The sequence below is a fragment of the Dromiciops gliroides genome, chromosome 4 (assembly GCF_019393635.1).
Source record: "Dromiciops gliroides isolate mDroGli1 chromosome 4, mDroGli1.pri, whole genome shotgun sequence".
In the NCBI taxonomy this organism is placed as follows: domain Eukaryota; kingdom Metazoa; phylum Chordata; class Mammalia; order Microbiotheria; family Microbiotheriidae; genus Dromiciops; species Dromiciops gliroides.
This window is the reverse complement of record NC_057864.1, coordinates 104227276-104250319: the sequence shown is the minus strand read 5'-3', so window position 1 is coordinate 104250319 and position 23044 is coordinate 104227276. Positions and strand designations below refer to the sequence as shown.

At 46.7% G+C, this 23044-nt stretch overlaps 1 protein-coding gene across 1 annotated transcript; it reads left to right on the top strand.

Annotated features, from left to right (window-relative positions):
• The first annotated feature begins 439 nt into the window (after positions 1-439).
• Positions 440-22076, top strand: NUAK2 (NUAK family kinase 2). The gene is made up of 7 exons (XM_044004517.1): positions 440-1193; positions 11584-11704; positions 14784-14935; positions 16307-16372; positions 18854-18973; positions 19563-19695; positions 20129-22076. Exons 1-7 carry the CDS (start codon positions 960-962, stop codon positions 21184-21186), a joined length of 1884 nt encoding a protein of 627 aa, XP_043860452.1. The 5' UTR covers positions 440-959; the 3' UTR covers positions 21187-22076.
• Positions 22077-23044: the final 968 nt, after the last annotated feature.

The following is a 23044-nucleotide window of genomic DNA, read 5'->3' as shown; positions in this document are numbered from 1 at the left end:
AGATCCCTTTTAGCTAAAGGGAATCAGGAGAGACTTCAAGGAGGGGGCTAGGTTTTCTAAAGGTTTAAAATAGGGGTTCTTCATCCGGGGGTCTGTGAATTTGTGTGCGTTTTGAAGTATGCCTTGCTATTTCCACGTACTTTATTTCATGCATTTAAAAACATTATTCTGAGAAAGGATAGGACACACAGACTTCACCAGAATGCCAAAGCTGTCCGTGACAAAAAAGGTTAATGACCCCTGGTTTAAAAGATTGATATCCCGTCCCCTCCCCTACGTCTTCCCAAAGAAAACCCAAGCACAGCAGAAGCAACGCTGCTAACATGATGACATCATCCTGCATCACCGGGGAAAACCTTACAATGAGCTCCCAAAATAGAGCTAGTTTAACATTGTCCGAGCGCCAAAGTTTAACTTTATCGCTGGAAATTCGGCAGTCCTCGAGAATCATCAGCCCTTAGTCCATTCTCATGACTGCTCCCCAAATTCCCCCATTCACTCTTTGCTAGAGTCCTTCGTCCCCCCTCCTCCCCTTCTCCATCCCTCGGTTACAGGGGGCCAAGAGGCCAGGACCTTCGTTGACACCTTTTGTAGTCACGCCGAAAGGGGAGGAGGGAGTGTGTGTGTGTGTGGGGGGGTGAAGACTGGGATGAGACACCCAATCGAAACGCCTGCAGTCACGTGCGGTCTGGTAGCTGACCAATGGGCGGTTGAAGGCGGGGCCAGACCGCAGGGGGCTTGTAACATTTACTGGAACTTGGAAAGCTGAGTCTCAGTCAGTTTCTTCGATTTGTAAGTTTCGATCTCGGCCTCTAGGCAGCTTACACATGTGCCCCGGGCCCCTGCGCTGCTGAGCTTTCCCCAGTGGCCGCCGCCGCTGTTACTGCTGCTGCTGCTGGCGTCCTTCGTTCTGAGCTGCGTCCCCAGCGTCTCCTCCTGCTTCTCCTTCCTCTTTCTCCATGGAGCCTTTCACTTTCCCCAAACGTTCCATCCTAGCTTCCTCCCCTTCCGTGGGGCTCGCCTCGCCCCTAGCAGATGGGCTCATTAAGTCTCCCAAGCCCCTGATGAAGAAGCAGGCGGTAAAGAGGCATCATCACAAGCACAATTTGCGGCACCACTATGAGTTCCTGGAAACCTTGGGCAAAGGGACCTACGGAAAGGTGCAGAAAGCGAGAGAGCGATCGGGAAGACTGGTGAGCTCTGAGCACTCAGCTTTGGCCCTGAGGGGGAAGTCTACGTAGTGTATGCAGTCTGGGTGATGGGGAAGGGGACCGAGTGGGTGATTCCAAGAGAGAGTCTGGACCCTATTTAGATGCCCAGAGCTATCAATGAAGGGGTGAGCGAGACCTCCTCACTCGTATCCTCTAACCATCTGGTAGTTCAGATTCGATACTGGGTAAGCATGGAGAAAGGGAGATGAGAAACGTACTCTTGGACTACCTACATGGGTACCTTTGAATATTTCCTTTCAAGGATGGTAGCTAGAGAGGAACGATGTGTTATTTTAGGGAACATCCCTGATTCCTGAGATCCACCTGTCAGCCCCTGGCTGCCTGGGGGGGGGGGGGGAAGTATGCCATTGCCCTATTGTCTCTTGCTTTCTCTCTTCCGTTGCCATCCCGACTCAATTTAAAGACAAGCCCGCCCCCACCCCCTTTTGCGTGAAGAAAGAAAAGCAGAGTGCAAAGGACCTTTGGGGACTGTGGGTGATGAGGACTGCTGGGGATTGGCTTAGGAGGGAAGATGCTTTGTGTAGCCTGGTTTCTAGAAGGGTTGAGAGTGGGGGCTTCAGTATTCCCTCGAAGGCTGGGGCGGGGAGGGGGTGGCGGGGAAAGAGGAAATCCTTCATCATGGCTCAAACAAGGTCTCTAGGATCTGGAAAAAAAAAAAAAAAAGAAGAGACCAGTGGTTATTTGGGGTGGGAAATACCAGAATATTAAAAAAAAACCCTAAAAGAAAGGATTCTATTAGAAGATTGTGGGGATTTTTGATGGTTTTTTGTTTTGTTTTTTTAATGTCCTCAAAGGTCAAGGTTTACCACATTGGATCTGACCCCAGTCTCCACCCCTTACTTGTTGTTTGCTACTTTTGTTGTCAGTTGCTGATTTGAAATGCAAAAAGTCTTTCATTGGTGAAGGAGGGAGATGGTTGGAGATGGGTGGAGATGGGGGGATGGATTATGGACCAATCAATAGAATTATGTGTGTGTTTTCACTTCTAATGCCTGGCACAGTCCCCAGATTCTGGCTGCCAACTTAGAGCTGTTGGGCAATATTGTTCTTAAGTTTTCTTTCTGTTTCTGAAGTAGGAGGGCCAGGTGAGGAGGATCCGGGTTTTTAGATTACCCGGCCTGAGATTTTCGTGTGCCCTTCCTCGATTGAAATGAGTTTCTCTTGCCACTTACCTTCTCCCTCTCTTGTTGATCCCCAGAGACAGATGTCTTCTTAAGGTCCTAAGAACCACTTCTCTTCCTTCAGAAAGGCCAACTAAGCAGCGACAGAATTTGGAAGTTATGCTTCTGTTCTATAGAATCTAGGGGCATCTGCCTCCCAAAGGTCACCACCAGATGTTCTTCTTGGGGACTGATACCTAAACTTCATCCCCAAGGCTATTTTCCCACCTTGAAGATAGCCGCCTAACTGTGGATATAGACTTTCAATTCACAAGACATAGTCTCAGTCCCTGGGTAAAAGAGGGCTCTTTCTTCAACTCTGGTGCCAACCACTTCAATCAGGCAGCAAGTATTTATATTTAGTAGTCCTTGCTCTATGCCAAAGAGGGCAGGCAGCTAGGTGGGTGCAGTGGATAGAACTTTGGGTCTGGAGTTTGAAAGACTCACTTACTGAGTTCAAAGCTGGTCTCTGACAGTCACTAGCTGTGTGACCCTGGGCAAGTCACTTAATCCCTCTTTGCCTCAGTTTCCTCTTCTGTAAAATGAGCTGGAGAAGGAAATGGCAAGCCACTCCAGTATCTTTATTCTTTTTATGAAAACAGTTTTATTTTTTGCAGTCACACGTAAAGACAATTTTCAACATTCCCTGGTGTCTTTTTTTTTTTTAGTGAGGTAATTGGGGTTAAGTGACTTGCCCAGGGTCACACAGCTAGTAAGTGTTAAGTGTCTGAGGCCGGATTTGAACTCAGGTACTCCTGACTCCAGGGCCAGTGCTCTATCCACTGCGCCACCTAGCTGCCCCATTCCCTGGTGTCTTTATCAATAAATCCCCAAATATGGTCACTAGAAGTTGGGTACGACTGAACAACGAAACAACTATGTGCCAGGCATTGTGCGCCTACTCCATGGAGTCTTCCTTCCTTTCCCTCCCCTATTCCATCATGAAATGATTGAGACTATTGTGCCTGGAACTCTTAGCACTTCTCACATTTCTGAAATCAGTTATTTTGTTGTGTACATATCTTTACTTTCCCTTGGGATCAAGGATTTAAAGCTAAAAGGAGCCTTAGATTATCTGGTCCAACTTCCTCATTTTGCAGATAAGGAAACTGAGGCCCAGAGAGGTTAGCTAAGAGACTATAAGCTGCTTCAGAGCAAGATCTGTATCGTTTCTATCTTTGTATCCAGTGCCTTGAACACAATAGGTATTTAACAGACTATTTTATTTTTACCTGGATTTGGTGAAAATTAAATTCCCAGGGATCTGTGTTACCCTCCAAAAAAGACTGTGCTGAGGGGTACCTGCCTCCACCCCCCCTAGGGCTGGGTTGGGAATAGGGGAGGAGTGATTTCTCTCTTACCCCCAGCCAGCTTAAGAAGGCATCATGGGGTATTCCTAGCTTTGGAGCTTTGCGATACCACGAGCTATAGTTCCTCTGCCCCGATTGAAGTCCTTATTTCTCCTAAAAAAAAAAAAAAAGGCATCATCAAAAGCCAGATGGGACTGACCTGTCTGGGGAGAGAAAGGAGGGGCAGTACTAATGGATACTCCAGAAAGGTATCAAAGGGAAGGCAAATATTTGCACTGGATCCTTCAGCCTCCTGAGGATACTCCTGGCATCTCAATGACATTTCCTCCTGTTCTTCCCTAGCAGGAAGCTCAAAGACCTGTGCCCCCAACCTAGAAACACTTGCCTCCCCCTAAACCTCTTGTACTGACCCTCTTCTCTCACCCTCATTCACATGGCCTAAGCTCCCTCTGTAGAATACTAGTGACCGGGCAGCTAGGTGGCACGATGGATAGAGCACCGGCCCTGAAGTCAGGAGGACCTGAGTTCAAATCTGGCCTCAGACACTTAACACTTACTAGTTGTGTGACCTTGGGCAAGTCACTTAACCCCAATTGCCTCACTAAAAAAAAAAAAAAAGAAAAAAGAATACTAGTGACCTCAGGTCCCATATGACTAGGAAGTTAGTGGAAGGGCTAGAAGTTGGCACAGTAATCTTTATGCCCTATGTTACCCAGTAGCCTCCTCCTTTACCCCCTGTATCATAGCATGGTGGAATAGTTCCCTGAATTCTGCAGGAGACCCAGCCTACTGTTTGGCCTTAACCCCAGAGCCTTCTGGATTATCAGATGAGTGATCTGTGCCAGGTGAACCACTGTCCGTGTCTGGCTTTCTCTAATGTCTCGTCCCTTGGCCCCAGTCCAGGATGGACTGTGTCCTCATCCCTCCTGCTTAGGGCAATGGGTAATGGGGGTAGAAATGTTGATGCAATTTTTAGGACATTTTTTTTTTCTCAGAGTGTCCTTCTCCTTTCTTTTCTCCTCGTTGATTTTTTTTCCTCTGTATTACAGCTACCTTTGGGTTCCTCAGTGATCCTGGGCTTTTGAGTTAGGGTTAGGGCACTTCCGAGGATGGTTTTGTTTCATTCCTTGGTACCTATGGGCCAACCCTCTTCAGCACAAGGGTTCTGGAGTCCCAAGACTTGGGTTCAGTTCTCCTCTCTGATACTTCTTATCAGTGTGACCTAGGACAAGTCACTTAACACCCCGCAGGCCTCAGTTTCCTCATTTGTAACACGAGGGAGTTGAATTGGATAGGCTCTGAGGGCCCCCTCGAGGTCTCGATCTGTGATCCTTTGATTGAAGGTGCTCTTGTCTCCTATAGTCCATGAGGGGCATGGATAAAGCTTCTCCTTTCACACCATCCTCGGAGTTAGGTAGGCAGCGATGCAATCCACAGGCCCTCTCTTGTCAGTTTCCTGAAGGGACTCCTTTCTCCCTTGGTACTAGCCCTTCTTATGGTCACCTCCTCTGCAGCCAGCCTCTGAGCAGGAGAGGGAAAGAGGGAAGCTGCTGGCTGCAGGCAGCTCCCATCCTTGGGCCCTGGCCAAGCCACACACAGGGCTGGGTTGTGAAGCTCCAAGCTCCTTGTCTGGGCAGCTTGGCAAGAAGGGTGGAGCAGCTTGGAGGTGGGGTACCCGCCTGGGGGCAGAGAAGGCCGGGCAAGAAGGTTTTTCTTCCTTTCAGAGCCAATTTCCAGCGGCAGACTCAGTGTGCCTACATTCATGCCCAGCTTCTCTGGCCCTCTCTGGCCACTTATCTAAATGGGTCATCTCCTCCCATCTTCTTGCCCTGCCTCCCCTGTTCCAGTTGTGGGTGACGGCTCCTACTCCAGGTCCTATCACCTAGTACTACACCCACTGCCTCCCGCCCCCCAGGCAGGTCTAGCTTCCTACCCTTGTCCCAACATCCAGCAGCCCCAGCTCCCTTAGGAATCCTTCCTCGTGCCTTTACGCTCCTCTAAAGTCCAGGCCTTTCTCATTTGTGAGCCCTTTAGAAAGATGATGCTGTCCACACCCAGGGCCCAGAGATCCACCTTGGCAGAAGAATAGGTGTGTGGGGAGAAGGCCTGAGGCCCAAGACTGGGTGCTAAACATTCCCTTCCTTTTGAGCCTTGGAGCATCAAGAAAAAAAAAAGAACCAGCAGCCAGGATAGGGAATTGGACATCTGGGAAGTGACAAGAGGGGAATCTGGAAAGATAGGATTGAAGGATTTAGATCCGGAAGGGGACCTTGGGTCAGGTAGCCAAACTCCTCATTCTGCGTAGGAGGAAACTGAGGCTCAGATGTGAAGTAACTTGCCCACTGTAGTAGATCTTGGAATGAAATATTTTATCTGGGACTGGACTAATCTGGCTAATTCTCCTCCACACTACTGTCAACACCTCCCTCTCCCTTACTTGTTCTAGTTTGGATTTTCCATGCTTCTTAACCATGAACAAAACAAATTTTAGGGGGACAGCATTTCAGGCTTGTCACCCTGTTACTCGGTATCCGTCACAGTAGGCACTTAATAAATGCTTATCGGTTGATTGATAGAAACACACTGAGGCCCTGTGAAGTTGTTGAGATTAATTAGTAGGAATATTACTGGTCAGATGAAATCAAAATACTAAAATAAGAGGAAAAAAGAGTGGATAGAGCATTGGACCTGGAGTCAGAAAGACCAGAGTTCAAATGTAGCCTCAGCTGATAATTGTGAGTAACCTGTTTGACTCCCATTTCCTCACATGCAAAATGGGGATAATATTAGCAACTACCTCCCAGGGTTATTGTGAGAATAAAATAATATTTATAAAATGCTTTGAAAACCTTAAAATGCTTTATAATGCTAGCCATTATTAATGGAAGCAAGCTTCATTAATAGAGATGACATCATAATCTTATGAAAAATCTTCTATGACAATTGCCTAGAGCTACTGCTTTTTGAGAAGGTCTAGAGGTTGTTTTTATTCCCTCTGAATGAGCTCATGGGGTTCGAGGGTAGAATGGTGATCCTGTGCTTTTTGGCTTTTACCTGGTTACTCTGTGAGGAGGGAGGCTCTTGTCCTGCTTCAATGCATGACTGTCCTCATGGGGTTAGGACAAAGGTCCCTATAAAAACTCTTAGAGTAAGAGTTGGGATTATCGGAATGTCCACCAGGGACATTCAGTGCCCTCTCAATCTAACCAACAGTGAAACACAGAGAAGAGGCCAGAGTTAGAAGTTGGTATCTCCCCAGGCCTGATGGGAAATTAGTGCTCTCATCTTGTCACCTGTTTGGGGACCAGCAAGGAGCCTGATGACACAGTCTGTTTCTGGGCTGGAAAACAAGGTTAGGAAGCCCCTCCCACCCCTTAGGGACCCCAGCTAAGTGAAGATACCCTTTGGGACAGAAAGGGGAAGAAAAAGAAGGAAACTTCGCAGTTCTGAAAGAATACTTAGATCTTAGAGTCAAGAGACCAGAGTCTAGGTCCCAGCTCTGAGATTTATTAGCCTAACCATGTTGGACAAGTTGTTTCCTGATCTAAAAAATGGGAATAATAATAGTCAAATTCTACACTGGGTTGTTTAGAGGATTAAATAAAGCTTAGAAAAATGAGCAACAAAGCTTTTCCCAAAAAATGTTTTATTTGTGTTTTTTTGTCTTCATATATCAATCATTTCCCACCTCTACCTTTTTAGATCAACCCTTATTACGTAACAAAAGAAAAGAATTAAGCAAAAACATTTGATATTGTATACCACCTTTTGTACTAGTAGTTCCTCATCTGTTCTCTGGGACCATCATTTCTTTTTTTAAAAAAGGGTTTTTATTGGTATCTTTGTGGGGTTTTTTTATTCATCCAAATTCCCCGCCTCCATCCCAGAGAGCCATCCAATGTAACAAATAACATTTTTAAAGACATCCCCCCACCAAAAAAAAAAGAGTGAGGGAAAGCGAAGAAGAGATCAGCAAAATTGCTTAATACATTGAACCATCATTAATTTTTTCATTTACCCAGAATTTGATTTCCTTTTAGAGCTCTTTTCATTTACATCATTTTAATTGTTCCCTGTTCATACAGCTCTTTCCACATTTTTCTTGATTCCTTATATTCTTTTCTGCCCAGTAATAATATTGCATTACATTCCTACATCATGGGTTTTTCAGCCATTCTCCAAATGATGGATACCCACTTTGTTTCCAGTCCTTTGTTACCACTGAGAATACTGCTATGAGCATTCTGGTCTATATTGGCCCTTCAGTTCTCCCCTTGACCTCCTTGGTTGACCAGTCTTTCTGATCCATCATTCCTTTCCTGTTACTAGGGGTAGGGGTGTTAGGCAGGATAGCATTCCCATGTTAATTGGCATTCCTACTTGCTGGCAACCTAATTTATTTTATGATAATAATAATAACAATCCACATTTTATAGGGTCCTTTGGTGTTCATAAAAAGCCTTTCTCACAACAGCCTTGAGGTAGGGAGTATAAATATTCTCATCCCTCGTTTTACAAAGGAGGAAACTGAGGCTTACAGAGAAGGAACGAACTGTTCACAATCACTCAGTTCAGTCCGATTCAACAAAAAGTGTCTACTTTGAACATAGCAAGTGCATAATAAATGTTTGAAAGTTTTGTACCCATGCTAAGCAAATAGTTCCCAGCTCGCAAAAAAGGAGATTCTCTTCTATATACACACAGATAGGATTCACACCCAGGTCTACTGACTTCCTAGGCCTGGCCCAACTTGTTTTGGGGATTCAGGCTTGTTGTTAATTTTTATGACTAATATGTATATATTTTATATCCATGCTTGGCACTCTAATAAGTGCTCAATTATTACTTGTTTGATCTGCATTTATGGGTGTGTTTTATTTTACAACTTTTTTATTATATGACGATAATACTTTTTCTATAGCTTCATTCTTTTGAAGAACTCAAAGCGCTTTTATATCTTGGGTCATTGAAACCTCCTCTCCCGGAATAGGGAAGGGAGGGCCCAGAATGAGATTACTCAGTGAAAGTCAAGGCCCAGAGAATTTAAGTGACTTTCCAAAACCACACAGTGAATTGGTGTTAGCAAATGGATAAGAATCCAGATCTTTTTACTTCCCACCCTGGGAATTTTCTATTCTTTGTATTGATTACCGAAGAAATACTGGGGGACAAGGAGAGAACAGAAACTGCAATCCCATCTCATTTTAGAGCAGCCTGTCTCATTTACTGTGGCCTCATTCATCCTGAATATTTGGGAGGGAGGCCTCTGGGGTGACTGACCTCCCTCTCCCTCTCCCGCCTTGCCCATTGTCCTAGATACCCTGCTTCTAGTGGGGCTTTCCCCTCTGCCCATTCACTGGGGCTAGGTCCGGCCCCTCCTCTGCGGGCTTCGGAGAGAGGGATGGGGGTGGAGGCCGGGCCATCCCCCTGGCCTGTTGCTGGGGTGACCAGGCTCTTGGCTTTGTGAGCCAGCTCCTCTTACGGGATTATGATTGTTCCGCATTCTTGTCCGATGGGGGAACTCAGTCCCAGCAGAGTTGGCTGTCCCTCTGAGCCGGGGAGGGCATTGTCTGCCTTTGGGACCCCTTTGAAAGGGTGGATTAGCGGCCCCTCCTCTCCTGGGATGGTTTCCTTTTCTCTGTCTCCCTTCGGCTGCTAGGGGGTGGAGGGCAAATATTCAGAGCCCCTCTGGAGAGAAGCCTTCTGGAGTATTGAATCAGAAGCTATTCACCTCTGCCTGTGTTCGGGTTTCTAAAAACTTGTCTATCAGGCTGGGGGCCGGAAGAAATCTTATGTTTACTGTTCCAGCTCTCAGCAGACAAGGGGTTATTGGGAGCAGGTTGATTTTCCCCCCACCGCCATATAACCAATCCTAATGGTTGACTTTCCCAGAATAATCCCAAGTCTCTGACTTTGTTCCTTGAACACTGACTGGGCCGCCCTTCCCCCACGGTCCTGCTGCTTCATTGTCTTTTGTAAGGTAGCAGCTGCCTCTCGAAGCTCACAAAGTGTGAAGACTCCTGCAGACAAAGTATGCCCTTGAGGGGGCTGCTGTCAATCAGGTTTTGCTCCATTTCCCCTTCTGCCCCTCAGAGACCGAGAGCTTAGCCTCTGAGGTGCTTCCCCATCTTTACATATGAGGAGAGCTAGGTCCATAACAGCAATGCCCACTCAAGTCCCTACCCCAGGAGAAGGGCAGAGGTCATCAGTGCCCTTCTTCCCAGGCATTTTGCCTCTTGTAAAGAGTCATTGGCTTCCACCAAGAATTGCCTTGATCTCACCAATGTCCAGGGTTTCTCAGGTCTGGTAACAATAACAGTGCTTCTTATGTGCTAGGCACTGTGCTTAAGCGCTTTACAAAATAAATCTGTTATTTGCTATTATTAGCCCCATTTGACATATGAGGAAACTGAGGCAAACAGAAATTGAGTATCTTCCCCAGAATTCACAACTACCAGGAAATATCTGAGGCCGGATCTGAACTCCAGGCTTCCTGACCAGTCCCAGGGCTATATCCTCTCATCCCACCTATCTAACTTCTGCCCCTAGGGCAGGAGGTCTTGGCCTGGGATCCCCCCACCCCCTTCTTTCCTTTTTTTTCTTTTCTTTCTTTTTTTTTTTTTGGAGGGCAATGAAGGTTAAGTGACTTGCCCAGGATCACACAGCTAGTAAGTGTTAAGTGTCTGAGGCCGAATTTGAACTCAGGTCCTCCTGAATCCAGGGCCAGTGCTTTATCCACTGCACCACCTAGCTGCCCCCCCCCCCCTTTTTAAACAGAATATGAATGTAATGTTTTTACCAGGATACACAGATGTACTTAATGTCACAGTACCTTCTGAAAAATACTCAGAAATGCAAGAAATAACTCAGCTTACTTTAAAAAAATTTCCATAACTATTTCAGTAGAATTGGTTTCCTTTGTGATCCCATATATTTGATTTTATACTTTTAAAAGCATGATTCTGAGAAGGGGCCCTGTAGATTTCACCAGGCCGCTGCCAAAGGGGATCCATGAATATACAAAGAAGGTAGAGGATCCCCCTGCTTGTCTAGAGGACTAGACCACACCCAATTGGCCTCAGGGAAATGCGAATCCAAAATCACCAGAGAAGGTGAGATTCTGTCCGCAGTTCTGATGACTAACAGCCCTCCCTGTGCAGAAGTTCTTTATCCCATCTCATTTGTAGCCAGCAAGCTGCAGTTTAAACTTGTTTTCCCCCTTATTCTGATCTCAGAAGAGAAAAGTTAGCATTTAGAGCTGGAATGGGTTTTTGGAGGGCCTGTAATGCACCCCAATTCATAGGATCATAGATTTTGAACTGGGAAAGACCTCACACACCGCTCATTTTGCAGATAAGGAAACTGAGACATAAAGCAATTAAGTGACTTATCCAAGGTCATCCAGCTATTACCTGTCTGAGTCAGGATTTAAACTCAGATCCTCCTAACTCCCAAGTCCTGTGCCCTGTCCACTACCCAAAGCTTCCTCTGTAATCTCTTTACTCGTTTTTTGTTTTTTGTTTTTTGGGTTTTTTTGTGGGGCAATGAGGGTTAAGTGACTTGCCCAAGGTCACACAGCTAGTAAGTGTCAAGTGTCTGAGGCCATATTTGAACTCAGGTCCTCCTGAATCCAGGGCCGGTGCTTTATCCACTGCACCACCTAGCTACTCCCCCTCTGTAATCTCAAGAGATGAAGTGACCACCCAAGGTCACACTGGCAACAAATAGCAAACCCAGGATTTGAATGTATTTTAGGTTTATTCAATCTTGTGGCACCACATTGTTTCAGTGATATATCTACTGGGAAAGAGACTTTCAGGAAAATGAATATGATGAACCTGTTTACCTCCTAACTCAATTCCTGCCCCCTTCTTCTTCCAGGTGGCCATCAAGTCCATCCGAAAAGATAAAATTAAAGATGAGCAGGACCTGCTGCACATCCGGAGGGAGATTGAGATCATGTCATCTCTCAACCACCCACATATCATCACCATCCATGAAGGTAAGGAAAGAGGAAGAGGGGTGGCCAGGGGCCCGTAGGAGGGGGAGGGCATCATCTGAGGTGAACATGATCTTCCTTAGCCCCCTAGTGCTCAGGGGATATTCAAATAGCAGGTTATTCAACTCATCCCAACTGGGGAAGGAGATAGGGAAAGGGAATAAGCATTTTAAGCACCTACTATGTGCTAAGCACTTTATTTACAAATAGCCCTTCATTTGAGCCCCATAAACCACCCTGGGAGGTAGGTACTATTTTATGATCCCCATTTACAGTTGTGCAAACTGAGGCAAACAGACATAAAGTGACTTGCCCAGGATCATACAGCTAGTAATTCTGAAAGAGAATCCAAAGGTCTTCCAGATTAAAAGTGCTCTATCTCCCTATATACTATGTTGCTGCTATCATTATATGATAAGTCACATTTATAGAGTATTTGAAAGTTTAAATAAATCCAGATGCTCCTCTATCCACAAATCACTGTTCATATTTAGGTACCATTTTTATAGCTCCAGAACATTTTCCGAGCATTATCTATTTTGACCTTTAGTATAGCCCTGTGAGAGTCGGGGTAGATGGGGTAAGCCAAGTTGACCTAGAAGTTGGACCATATCTTATCTCCATTTTACAGATGAGAAGACCAAGTCTCAGAGATTTGTCAAGGTCACGTGGCTATTAAGTAATAGATCTGGGGTTCAGACCTTCTAAATAAATCAGGTTCCAAGGTTCTGATGTTCATACCACCTTCCCATGCCTACTCACATAAGGTTCATTCATACATGATCATGAATTCAAAGCCTCCCTTCCCCACCCCCCAAAGGTGTTCATACATGCACAGACACACGCAGAGACAGAGCTGAAGTGTCTCATTTCCCCTGGACCTGTAGCCTGAGTCATTCCCGCCCTGAGGGCCGGGCTCACCACCTGCTCTGCTGTGTTCTGTTCTCTTTCTCTCCATCCTGGCTTCCTCTCCCCTTGACGTCAGTCATTCCAGCCACCTTCTGTCCCGTGTTCCAAACAATTGGGGGGGGTGGGGGAGAGGGCAGACACCCACGTGCACCTGTCTGCATTGTGATCTTCATAATGCTTAGAAAAGGGAAGGAGAGAAGGGAGCCAAGACCAGGCCACTTTTCTCTTTATCCTTGTTTAATGACAGGGAGCAGGCAGGGAAGTGTCCCAAACCACTCCCCCTCAGACGCTCTCTGGCTCCCTGGGAAGACCTGGGAGGGGAGAGCAGCTAGCCCAGGCCTGGCCTCCCACCCCAGCCAATCATGCAGAATGCCTGGGCAAATGGTAGAAAAGGCTGACTGGAGGATCTCCGTGTATGTCCCCAGGGCAGGGCAGGAAGGTAACAACATGTTGGTGAAGTCAGGTTTGGTTTGGTGATTGGACGGTGTGCGTCAAAGTGTAGCCTTGCTTTCAGGGAGAACCAACCCCATAGGGACTTCCATAGGCCTCCTCACATGAGGTCCATCCATGCACGATCACAAATTCAAAGAGTACCCTCCTTACCACCCCCTCTCCCCAGTTCTTTTGGATCCTAAAGGTATGGGGATAAAAGCTATGAGAGTTCAGGCCCCTTGGCTGATCCTAATGTGGGCTTCTGGGATAGGAGAATGACCCTGCTCCTTCTCTTGGACGTGCCCTGACTAGCTTTTGAGGGTAGGGCCTATCTCCTTGGAGTTTGTGGGGCAGAGGTTACATTCTCTCTTCTCCCGTAGGCAGAGAGGTGCCAAGCTCTGAGATGGGACAGCCTCCCATCTCAGGTTGAGCTGAGTTGGAAGTTGGTTGAGCTATAAGCAGCAGCTTAATTCTTTCCCTTCCCTACCCTCTGCCCCTAAAAAACAAAAAGTACAAACAGTACAGTGTTGACCACGAGGCCCGAGGCACATGCTTCATTGTATTCTGAGGAACTCTGACCCAGGCGTGACATTTGGGTTCTAGTCTTGTGATCTTGACAGCCACAACCACCTAGCTCCCTCCTTTGGACCTAGACAGGAGACTGGGAGAAGTTCTCTTGTAACTGGCTAAATGCATAGCAACCTTTGACACTCATGGGCACATATGCCCTTCCTGCCTGCTAAGGGACCAACTTAGTAAATCCATCTTTGCCCCAGTTTTTCAGGAACAACAGGTAGGCAGTTCCTTGGGGCTAGGGCATGAGCCTCCCATGCTATACCCGTACACCCTTTTCAGGAATCACAGTGTCAGAGGCACTAATAAGGGTCCCAGGAGGTCCCTCCCTGCCTTCTTCTGAATGTGAACTGGCAAGAGAGGCTGCCATGAGGAGCTTCTGTTGTATGTGAGAGAACCGGGCCTTTCACAGACCTGTTTTATGCTTCTCCACATTTCTATGTTACTATATACTGGGGAAAGGAACATGTCTTCTATAAATTTTGCTTATATCACCTGGCACAGAGCTCTTTAGGCCCTTAGTAAATGTTTATTGGATTTAATTGAAAAGATACTCCCCTCTTCCCCGCCCTCTCTAGAAATTGGCAGATCAGGTAGCCTTTAGTTTCACAACTGTGGGTTTGACCTGGCCCACTGTCTCTAGGAGAGTTGGGTCATTACCCCCATGCCTTCCATCTTGCCATAGTTTGAGGTATCTGGCTGGTACTGAGCAGTGTTTTAGACTTTGTTGTTATTTTATTTTATTTTTTTTTAGTGAGGCAATTGGGGTTAAGTGACTTGCCCAGAGTCACACAGCTAGTAAGTGTTAAGTGTCTGAGGCCGGATTTGAACCCAGCCACTCCTGACTCCAAGGCAGGTGCTCTATCCACTGCGCCACCTAGCTGCCCCGTGTTTTAGACTTTGAATGAGGAAGACCCCAAGTTCCGTTTCCTTAGCTATAAAATAAGGAGTTTGGACTCTAAATCTATGATCTCATGATAAGTCCCTCACAGGGCTGGTTCTCCCCAAAAGCAAGAAGTGCCATCCTGCTTGTGTTTTGGCAGGGGGGTCTGAGCCCCCGCACACAATGCCTAATGTGTCGGCCTGCTTCCAGCTCCATACCCTGCCTACTGTGGCCCCTAGTCAGATACTCCTAAATCTGACTGTTCCTTCACTCTCTCTGCCATAGTATTTGAAAACAACAACAAGATCGTCATCGTCATGGAGTATGCCAGCCGAGGAGACTTGTATGACTACATTAGTGAACGGCAGCGTCTCAGTGAGCAAGAGGCCCGGCATTTCTTCCGACAGATTGTCTCAGCTGTGTACTATTGTCATAAGGTAAGACACCCTCTCCCCAACTACATCTGCCCTCCCTTCCCCTCCTTGCCCTTTTATCCCCAAGATACTCCTCCCAAGAGCTCTTCAATTTACCCTCCACATACTAGGAAGGGGTTGGAAAGTTTCTGTGTTGTACCAATCAGAGGAGACTCCACTGTGGTCACAGGAAGCCCAAGAACAAATAAAGACTTAACTGGGATCTCTTAGATTCCTGGTCCAGGATCCATTGCCTTCAAGGCAGCATATCAAAGAGTAGAAAAGATTAATACTGGAATGGAACTTAGGAGAGAGCATTTTGCTCCTTATACATTGTGGGATAGAAAGAGAAGATTACACATGAAACCATGGATCTGTTACATAGTTTGCTTTTCTTCTTAAGTATATAGTAAATTTCACATGTAACTTTCAAAGCTACCCTGCTTATGGGTGACTCCTTCTATTCACTTATTTGTAGAAGGGAGAACCATTCCTAACCACACACAGACCCTACCTCCCCACCTGTTAAAAGAAAAAAAAAGTCCTTGTAACAAGTATATATTTATTATAAGCAAAACAAGTTCCTTAACTGGCTGTGTCCAGAAGTGAATGTCTCATCTCACATTCTGAGTCCATCATCTACCTAGAGGCATGCTTTAATATCGGTCCTCTGGAACTGTAGTTGGTCACTATGTTGACCGGAGTCCTTAGGTCTTTCAAAGTTTTTCTTTATGATGTTGTTGTTGTATAAATTGTTCTCATGGTTCTGCTCACTTCACTCTTCATCAGTCTATATAAATCTTCCCGGTTTCTCTGAAACCATCCCTCTCATTTTTTGTAACACAATGATGTTCCATACATTAGTGTAACTTAAATTTGTCCATCCATTCCCCATATTGATGGGCACCCCTTTAGTTTCTAGTTTTCCACTATAAAAAAAAAATTGCTCTAAAAATATTTTTGTGGGGGCAGCTAGGTAATGCAGTAGATAAAGCATTGGCCCTGGATTCAGAAGGACCTGAGTTCAAATCCGGCCTCAGACACTTGACACTTACTAGCTGTGTGACCCTGGGCAAGTCACTTAACCCTCATTGCCCTGCAAAAATTTTTAAAAAAAATTTTTTTATATTTTTGTGCATATCATCCCCTTTTTCTAGAAGTGACCAGAGAGATAAATTGATTTGACTAGCTAGTAAGTGGCAGACTTAAGTTTTCTGACTCCAAAGCAGAACCCTTTATATGAAACTCCACTTCCAATATTTAACCTATGACTCCCTTCATTTTAGGGGTTCCCCAATTTCTCCATGTTCATTCCATCAGCTAGCCCTAGCTATTACCTCCCCTGGTCAGCATGCCTTCCTGCTTGACCAATTCTTATCTTTTCTCCCTTTTTAGAATGGGATTGTCCACCGGGATCTCAAACTGGAGAATATCCTCCTGGATGCTAATGACAACATCAAGGTGAGCCCCTGTTTTTCTTTCCAAGGCCTCTCCCAAAGTCTGCTGAGCTCTCAGAGCAGGTAACTGGGAGTAGCTGAGCCAAACTTTCCATGTTCTCACAAAGCTCAAAGCAATTTGACCTTTGCTCACAGCCTGAGAACTTTATCCTTTCGGTCTGATGCCTATGATGGGGAGCCTGCATTCCAGTACAGCTTCCCAGAAATCATCCTGGATTCCCAAGAAATGATAAGTGGCTCATTTGAAGTTGGAAGGAATTTTTTGCTGCTGTAAATCCCCATCTGTATGTCTACTGACTCAAAAGGCCAGGAAAACAAGAGTAACATAGTACAATGGAAAGTACAAGTTATCTAGGGTTCAAATCTCATCTGACATTTACTACCTGCATGACCTTGAGGAAATTACTTCTCTAGACCTCTTTGTAAAATGAAGGGATTTGACTAGAGGATGCCTGAGGGTTCTTCCAGCTCCAGGCCTATAATCTTGTGATTTTAAAATATAATCCTATTATCTCAGATTTAGCTAAGTATACTTAAATTTTTTTTTCTTAAATTAACAAGCATTTACTTTTCCTCCCTCCCAAATTCAAAATAAAAGTGAAAAGAAGAACAAAACAAGACAAAATACATTCCCACATTGACCATATCAATAAACATATGTCTCATTTTGCATCTAAGTCCAGGACCTTTGTGTCAGGAGGTGGATTTAGCCAAATGTCTTGGAACTCAGATCTTTTAGCCAGGAGGCTGCAAGAAGGCTTCAGCACAGGGGCTAAGCATCTTTGTGGTCATGCCTTTGGGTGCCATGCAAGAGGAAGAGGTCTCACCCAACCCCAAATATGAAATGTGCTTCCCATGGGTAGCTCTGGCTCTTTGCCCTCGGGTGCCCTTTGCCTAGGGATTCCCGGACCAGGTGGGGCTTTCCTTGCAGCTGGCCAGAGACAGCCGGCGCCAGTAAAAGGTTTCTGGAATAGTCTTGAACCTTCCCATTTGTGCTAACGACCTTACTACCTTGATAAGAGACCAATTAAGCCATAAACCTTCTAGTCAGTTTCATAAACAACCATTGACTGAAACTAACCTGGGAGTGACTTGGATGAGATCTCTACCAGTGGTTTAAGCATCAACTGGGGGGGATGGCCATCAAGGTGGTCTCAAGTTACCACCCTGGTCTGAACTGCACTTGGGGTCCCTGGGCCCCAGAGAGTCCTGAATGGCTAGGGGGTTAGTGGTTAGAACGCTAGATTTAGTCAGAAAGATTGGGTTCCAGTCCCATCTCAGATACTACCTAGATGGGAGATCCAAACAAGTCACAGCTTTTTAGAGCCTCAGTTTCCCTCGTTTGCAAGATGGAAGGTAGGGTTGCTATGAGGATCAGATGAAATAATGAAAACAGCTCTCTCTACATGTGAGTTGTCACAACTACTATTCCTGGGATTCCTGTCCTTTTAGAGGTTCCCACCCCAAGTCTTGTTGGTATAAAAGTTCAGATTGTGTGTAGACCGGATGCCTCCTGCCCATGACTCTTCAAGAGCACACAGACCCACCACACCCTTCTGCAGTTCAGGCAATATAGAGAGAAATGAGTTATTGACTGGGAAAATAGACAGCTTATGTTTGTAGGGCTAATCAGTAACCAAGGGCTCTCTTAAGGTCCAGCCTTTAGATTTACAGGTCAAGAGAATATTTCTTCTCTTCCAAGCTTTTCCCTGCCTCCACTCTCCCAGATCCTCGTTTCAGTCATCAAACATGTATCTCATACTCAGCCCTGTGCTAGGAAAGACTGAGGTCTATACAGCAGGAGTCCTCTTCCCTCTCAGCAGCTTAGTGCGTTGGAAGAAAGGAAACTGAACACTGGGAACATCTGGAGAATGGTACAAGCCCCAGACACCATCTCCCTTATTCCATCCCCATCCTCAACACGCGTATATGGACTCACATGCTTCTGGGTATGAAAGTCACCAAAGGCTTCATGAAGCTGAGGAAGGATCTTAGGATCCTAGATTTAGAGCTGAAGAAGGGGATCTTGGGGCAGCTAGGTGGCGCAGTGGATAGATCACCGGCCCTGGAGTCAGGAGGACCTGAGTTCAAATCCGGCCTCAGACACTTGACACTTACTAGCTGTGTGACCCTGGGCAAGTCACTTAACCCCAATTGCCTCACCAAAAAAAAAAAGGAGGAGTCTTAGAAACCATCTAGGTCAACCCTTTACTTTACAGATGAAGAAGGAACCCTAACCTTCCCCTCCCCCAATGCCCCCTTCCTGAGGAGGTTCTTGCCTTATATCAACTCTCTTAGCTGTTCCCTTGAGACTGTGAGCAGAGTGTCAAGGGCCAAAGGACCTGGTCTGTGCCTCTTGTTGGATGTGCCTGGTGTAGAGTGTTCAGGGAAGCGAGCTGGGCTTGCTGGAGCAGGGGGACGGTAAGAAAAACTCTCTCCAGCCTAAGCCTCCGTGTGACCACCCACCTCTCGTCTGACCCTCTAGATCGCAGACTTTGGCCTCTCCAACCTCTACCACCAGGACAAGCTCCTGCAGACCTTCTGTGGGAGCCCCCTCTATGCCTCACCGGAGATTGTCAATGGGAAGCCCTACATGGGCCCAGAGGTGAGTAGCTTCAGTTTCCAAATCAATCGGTTTCCCCGGGGACTCCTTTGCTGGCCTGGAGCCTGGGTCTAGTCCGGTGGTACCCAGGGATAAACACGAGTGCTTAGCCTAGTTCAGAAATACAAGTGACATTCATGGGGTCTTAGAAGGGGGGTTAGATACTGAGCTGGAGTAGGAGGAAGGACCAATCTCCCGCTGCTTACGCAGGCAGCCAGTTCTGTGGGCCTCATTTTCCACACCTCTGAAATGAGGAGATTGGATGATGTTTGTACTCTTTCAATCTCCATGCCTCAGATGACATATGGGACAACTAGGCATGGCCTAGTTGCCTTCTGTTTGAAGGCCATGTCAAAACTGACCCCTCCTTAGAGACCGGAAGGACTATCTTGACTTTGAGGTTATCCTCAATCCTTCCTGCTCCAGCATATGTCTTTATACCATCACAAGGGAGGGAAGGGCCTTACAATTCCAATATGCCCAAGGGCATTTCTTTTCCTTGGCGCCATGGCAGGGATAGGGGTGGGGAGGCTGATAGGTCTGCCCAGGAATTTGGTGTTCCCTGCCACCAATGTCCCTCTCTCTGTGTCAGGTGGACAGCTGGTCTCTGGGTGTTCTCCTCTATATCCTGGTACACGGCATGATGCCCTTTGATGGACAGGATTTTAAGACTCTTGTGAAACAGATCAGCAATGGTGAATATCGGGAACCCACCAAGCCTTCTGGTGAGTAGCATGGGATGTACTGGTTTACTGGATTTTCCTGGTAAAGGATCTTCCTCTCTCTGGCTTCCTTAGTAGAATAGAAAGAAGGGCAGAACAGTCACTCGCAATGGCTGGAAATCCAAAGGAGTGTCAGATATCACCCTCCTTCATCTTATTATCTCTTCCTCTCCTTCCAACAGACCTGTCAGTATCCCAGAAAATGGGAATATCTCCAAGGAATATGGATTATAGGTCGCTCTTTTTCCTTGGGACACTGCTTTCCTATAGTTGGAAAAGCTTGCTTAGATTCTTCCTCCAAGGTTAGTGTCCTATCCACTGGGCCACCTAACTGTCCCAAGGAGGATGACAGAAGGTAGGAGAGAGGCCATCAAGAGAAATCAGGTGCCTTTTCTTGGGATGCTCTGTTCCCATTGCTTTCTTTTCTGCCTTCTAGATGCTTGTGGACTGATCCGGTGGCTGCTAATGGTGAACCCTACCCGCAGGGCCACCCTGGAGGATGTGGCCAGCCATTGGTGGGTCAACTGGGGCTATGCTATGCCAATTAGGGAGCAGGAGGCTCTTCAAGAAAGCGGAGTTCCAGGGGGAGAGTCCCCCCGGACCACAGTGGCTGAGTGGCTCCGACGATCCTCTCGGCCCCTCCTGGAAAACAGTGCCAAGGTGCGCAGTTTCTTTAAGCAGCATACGACGGGCGGGGCGGGGCTGGAGCGCCAGCACTCGCTTAAGAAATCCCGAAAGGAGAACGATATGGCTCAGTCTCTCCAGGGGGGTGTAACTGCAGAGGTCTCCCCTGGCCCAGGCAAAGGTATCAAGCTGCCCAAGGGTATCCTCAAGAAGAAGGTGGCCTGTCCCACAGAGGAACAGAGAGAGCACTCAGAGGAGCCTACAGCGGAGCCCCTCACACCCCCCATCAGTCCCAGGCACACTGCCCTGGCACTACCCAAGAAGGGAATTCTTAAGAAGCCTCGGCAGAGGGAGTCAGGGTATTACTCTTCTCCTGAACCAAGTGATTCAGGGGACCTTTTGGATGCAGGTGACGTGTTTGTGAACAGCTACCCCAGTGTCAGGGAGACTTACCGGCCCCCACAGCTGCCCCTCCATCGCAAGGGCATCCTCAAACACAATGGCAAGTTCTCAGGGGCCTCTCAAGAGCTCACTGTCTTTGGTTCTCTGGATGAGCTGGTCCCGGCCCTATCTTCCACTCGTGCCCCTCGGCCCTCAGGTGCTGTGAGCGAGGACAGCATCCTGTCCACAGAGTCGTTTGACCAGCTTGACCTACCAGAACGCTTACCTAACCCTAAGCTGAGCCTGCGTGGCTGCGTGTCAGTGGACGACCTGATGGGCCTAGAGGAGCCAGCACCCCAGGGCTCTGGCTCAAGGCTCAGGCGATGGAAGCAGGATCCCCTTGCTGACAGCTGCTTCTCCCTGGCGGACTGCAAGAGACTCAATACGTTCTACCAGAAAGCAATGGCTGTTGGCATGAAACTCAGCTGAGGGTGGGAAAGCATCAAACTCTGCCCCATCCCTTGTGTCTAGTAAAGAAGGCTCAAATATTTTGCCATACCTCCACCTCAGAAGAGACAGCCTTACAGTAGGCTGAGTTCACTGTGATGGAAGCTTAAGGGACTTGGGCTTAAGCCCTGAGGAGAGGAAGGGAAGAAAGTAAGTGAGGTGGTGAGGGTTAGAGATCTCCCCTTTAAACCATATGCCTTGATCACCCCCAATAGAAAGGGGATGGAGAGACAGGTAGCCAAAGATGTCTGAATGGACAATCTACAAGTAGCCAATTCCTTCTGATGTGCCAAGTTAGGACTGACATACAACTGGATCCACCTCCACCAGAAGACCCTATCACTCCAGTATGGGGTGTTGAGTGGGCTTGGAAGACATCCAAAGTCTAGTCTTCAGAAGAAATTAATTCTTCCTCAAGCCTGAACTCCAAAATTGAAATAAGGTGCCCGTTGTGGTGACTTTTACAGTGACTTACAGTGTCATGGCGTTGGCGTCTCTAGTACATTCCTAGGTGCAGGGGAGGGTCCACCCAGTAGTTCCAGAGAACTACACATCTCTTCCCCCTTTTCCCCTGCTGCCTACACATGGGCCCTGACCCTGTATCAGGCTTTTCCCTTTGAACCATTAAGGGAAGCTGCTATAAATCCAAAGGACTTGAAAAGGACTCTTTGCTGCTACACAGATAAAACAGTCATCTCAGTGAGAGTCTGGACTCCTGGATCCTTGAACCTCAAAGAAGGGCTGGTAGCCCTCCTCATTCTTTGCCCAATTCCCCACCCCAGACAATGTCTGACCTCTTCTCTAATGGGTGGGTGGATGGATCACTGGCCTGGGGCCTTTTTGTCTTGAAAAAGGTTTTCTATTTATTTGTATTTCCTCACTTGTGTATTATTATTTTTTTTTAAATGAATCTTGCTGTTTTCAATAACATGGATGGGTTGAATCCTCCAGAAACTGTTTTGGTGGGGTTTTTTTGGTGTTGCTATAGTCACAAGGAACAAAATAAAACAGCAATATACACACACACAAATCAAATTTCAGGGAAGTGAAAGTACATAATGAAACACAAACTGCGTGGCCCAGCCCCTCAGTTTACTGATCTATTTTCAATCAAGTTTCCCTAGTACTGTCATTAACCCTGCTGTGATTTTCCAGACCCTCAAGCATTCAGCTTCACTGGCTTTACCACCTCAGTTGAAGATGGCTCTTTGTCCCCAGCACATTCCCTTGGCAGAGTCTGGAATTGGCCCAACTTGCTCATGATCCTGGTTACTGGGGGGGCTTTGGGATTGCCTGTGCACTCTAGCCCTTCCCTTCCACTTCAGTCATCTGACTGCTTAAATCAAATTGAGCTTAGATTTTGGAAGTTGAGTCAAGGATTACTCTGGCAGGGAGGCTCTTAGTTGCCAATAGTTCAGATTGGTTTTATTGGACAGAGATTTAAGAAGAACATTGCCTCTCCTTGGGCCTCAGAGTTCCTGAAAGTCATGACATCAAGGGCCAAAGTCAAGTCTTAACCAATCACAGAGGGAGAAAGGAACATCTGTACTGTGCAAGCAAACTCAGGCATACGAAACAGGTCAAGGCAGGCATTTCGTCCCATTCTATCAAATAGTTTGCTAAGACCTTCCTGGCCCTTTTTTTTTTTTTTTAAAGTGGGGCAATGAGGGTTAAGTGATTTGCCCAGGGTCACACAGCTAGTAAGTGTCAAGTGTCTGAGCCCAGATTTGAACTCAGGTCCTCCTGAATCCAGAGCGGGTGCTTTATCCACTGTGCCACCTAGCTGCCCCCTTCTGGCCCATTTTAATGATGTCTTCTAGTCTGACCAAGGAAAAAGTTG

Excerpts from the sequence above, each read along its gene's own strand:
- NUAK2 (XM_044004517.1), top strand. The coding sequence starts at position 960 with ATGGAGCCTTTCACTTTCCCCAAACGTTCCATCCTAGCTTCCTCCCCT. Across the intron at positions 14,936-16,306 it reads CTGTGTACTATTGTCATAAG|AATGGGATTGTCCACCGGGA; the intron begins GTAAGACACCCT and ends CTCCCTTTTTAG. Across the intron at positions 18,974-19,562 it reads AGCCCTACATGGGCCCAGAG|GTGGACAGCTGGTCTCTGGG; the intron begins GTGAGTAGCTTC and ends TCTCTGTGTCAG.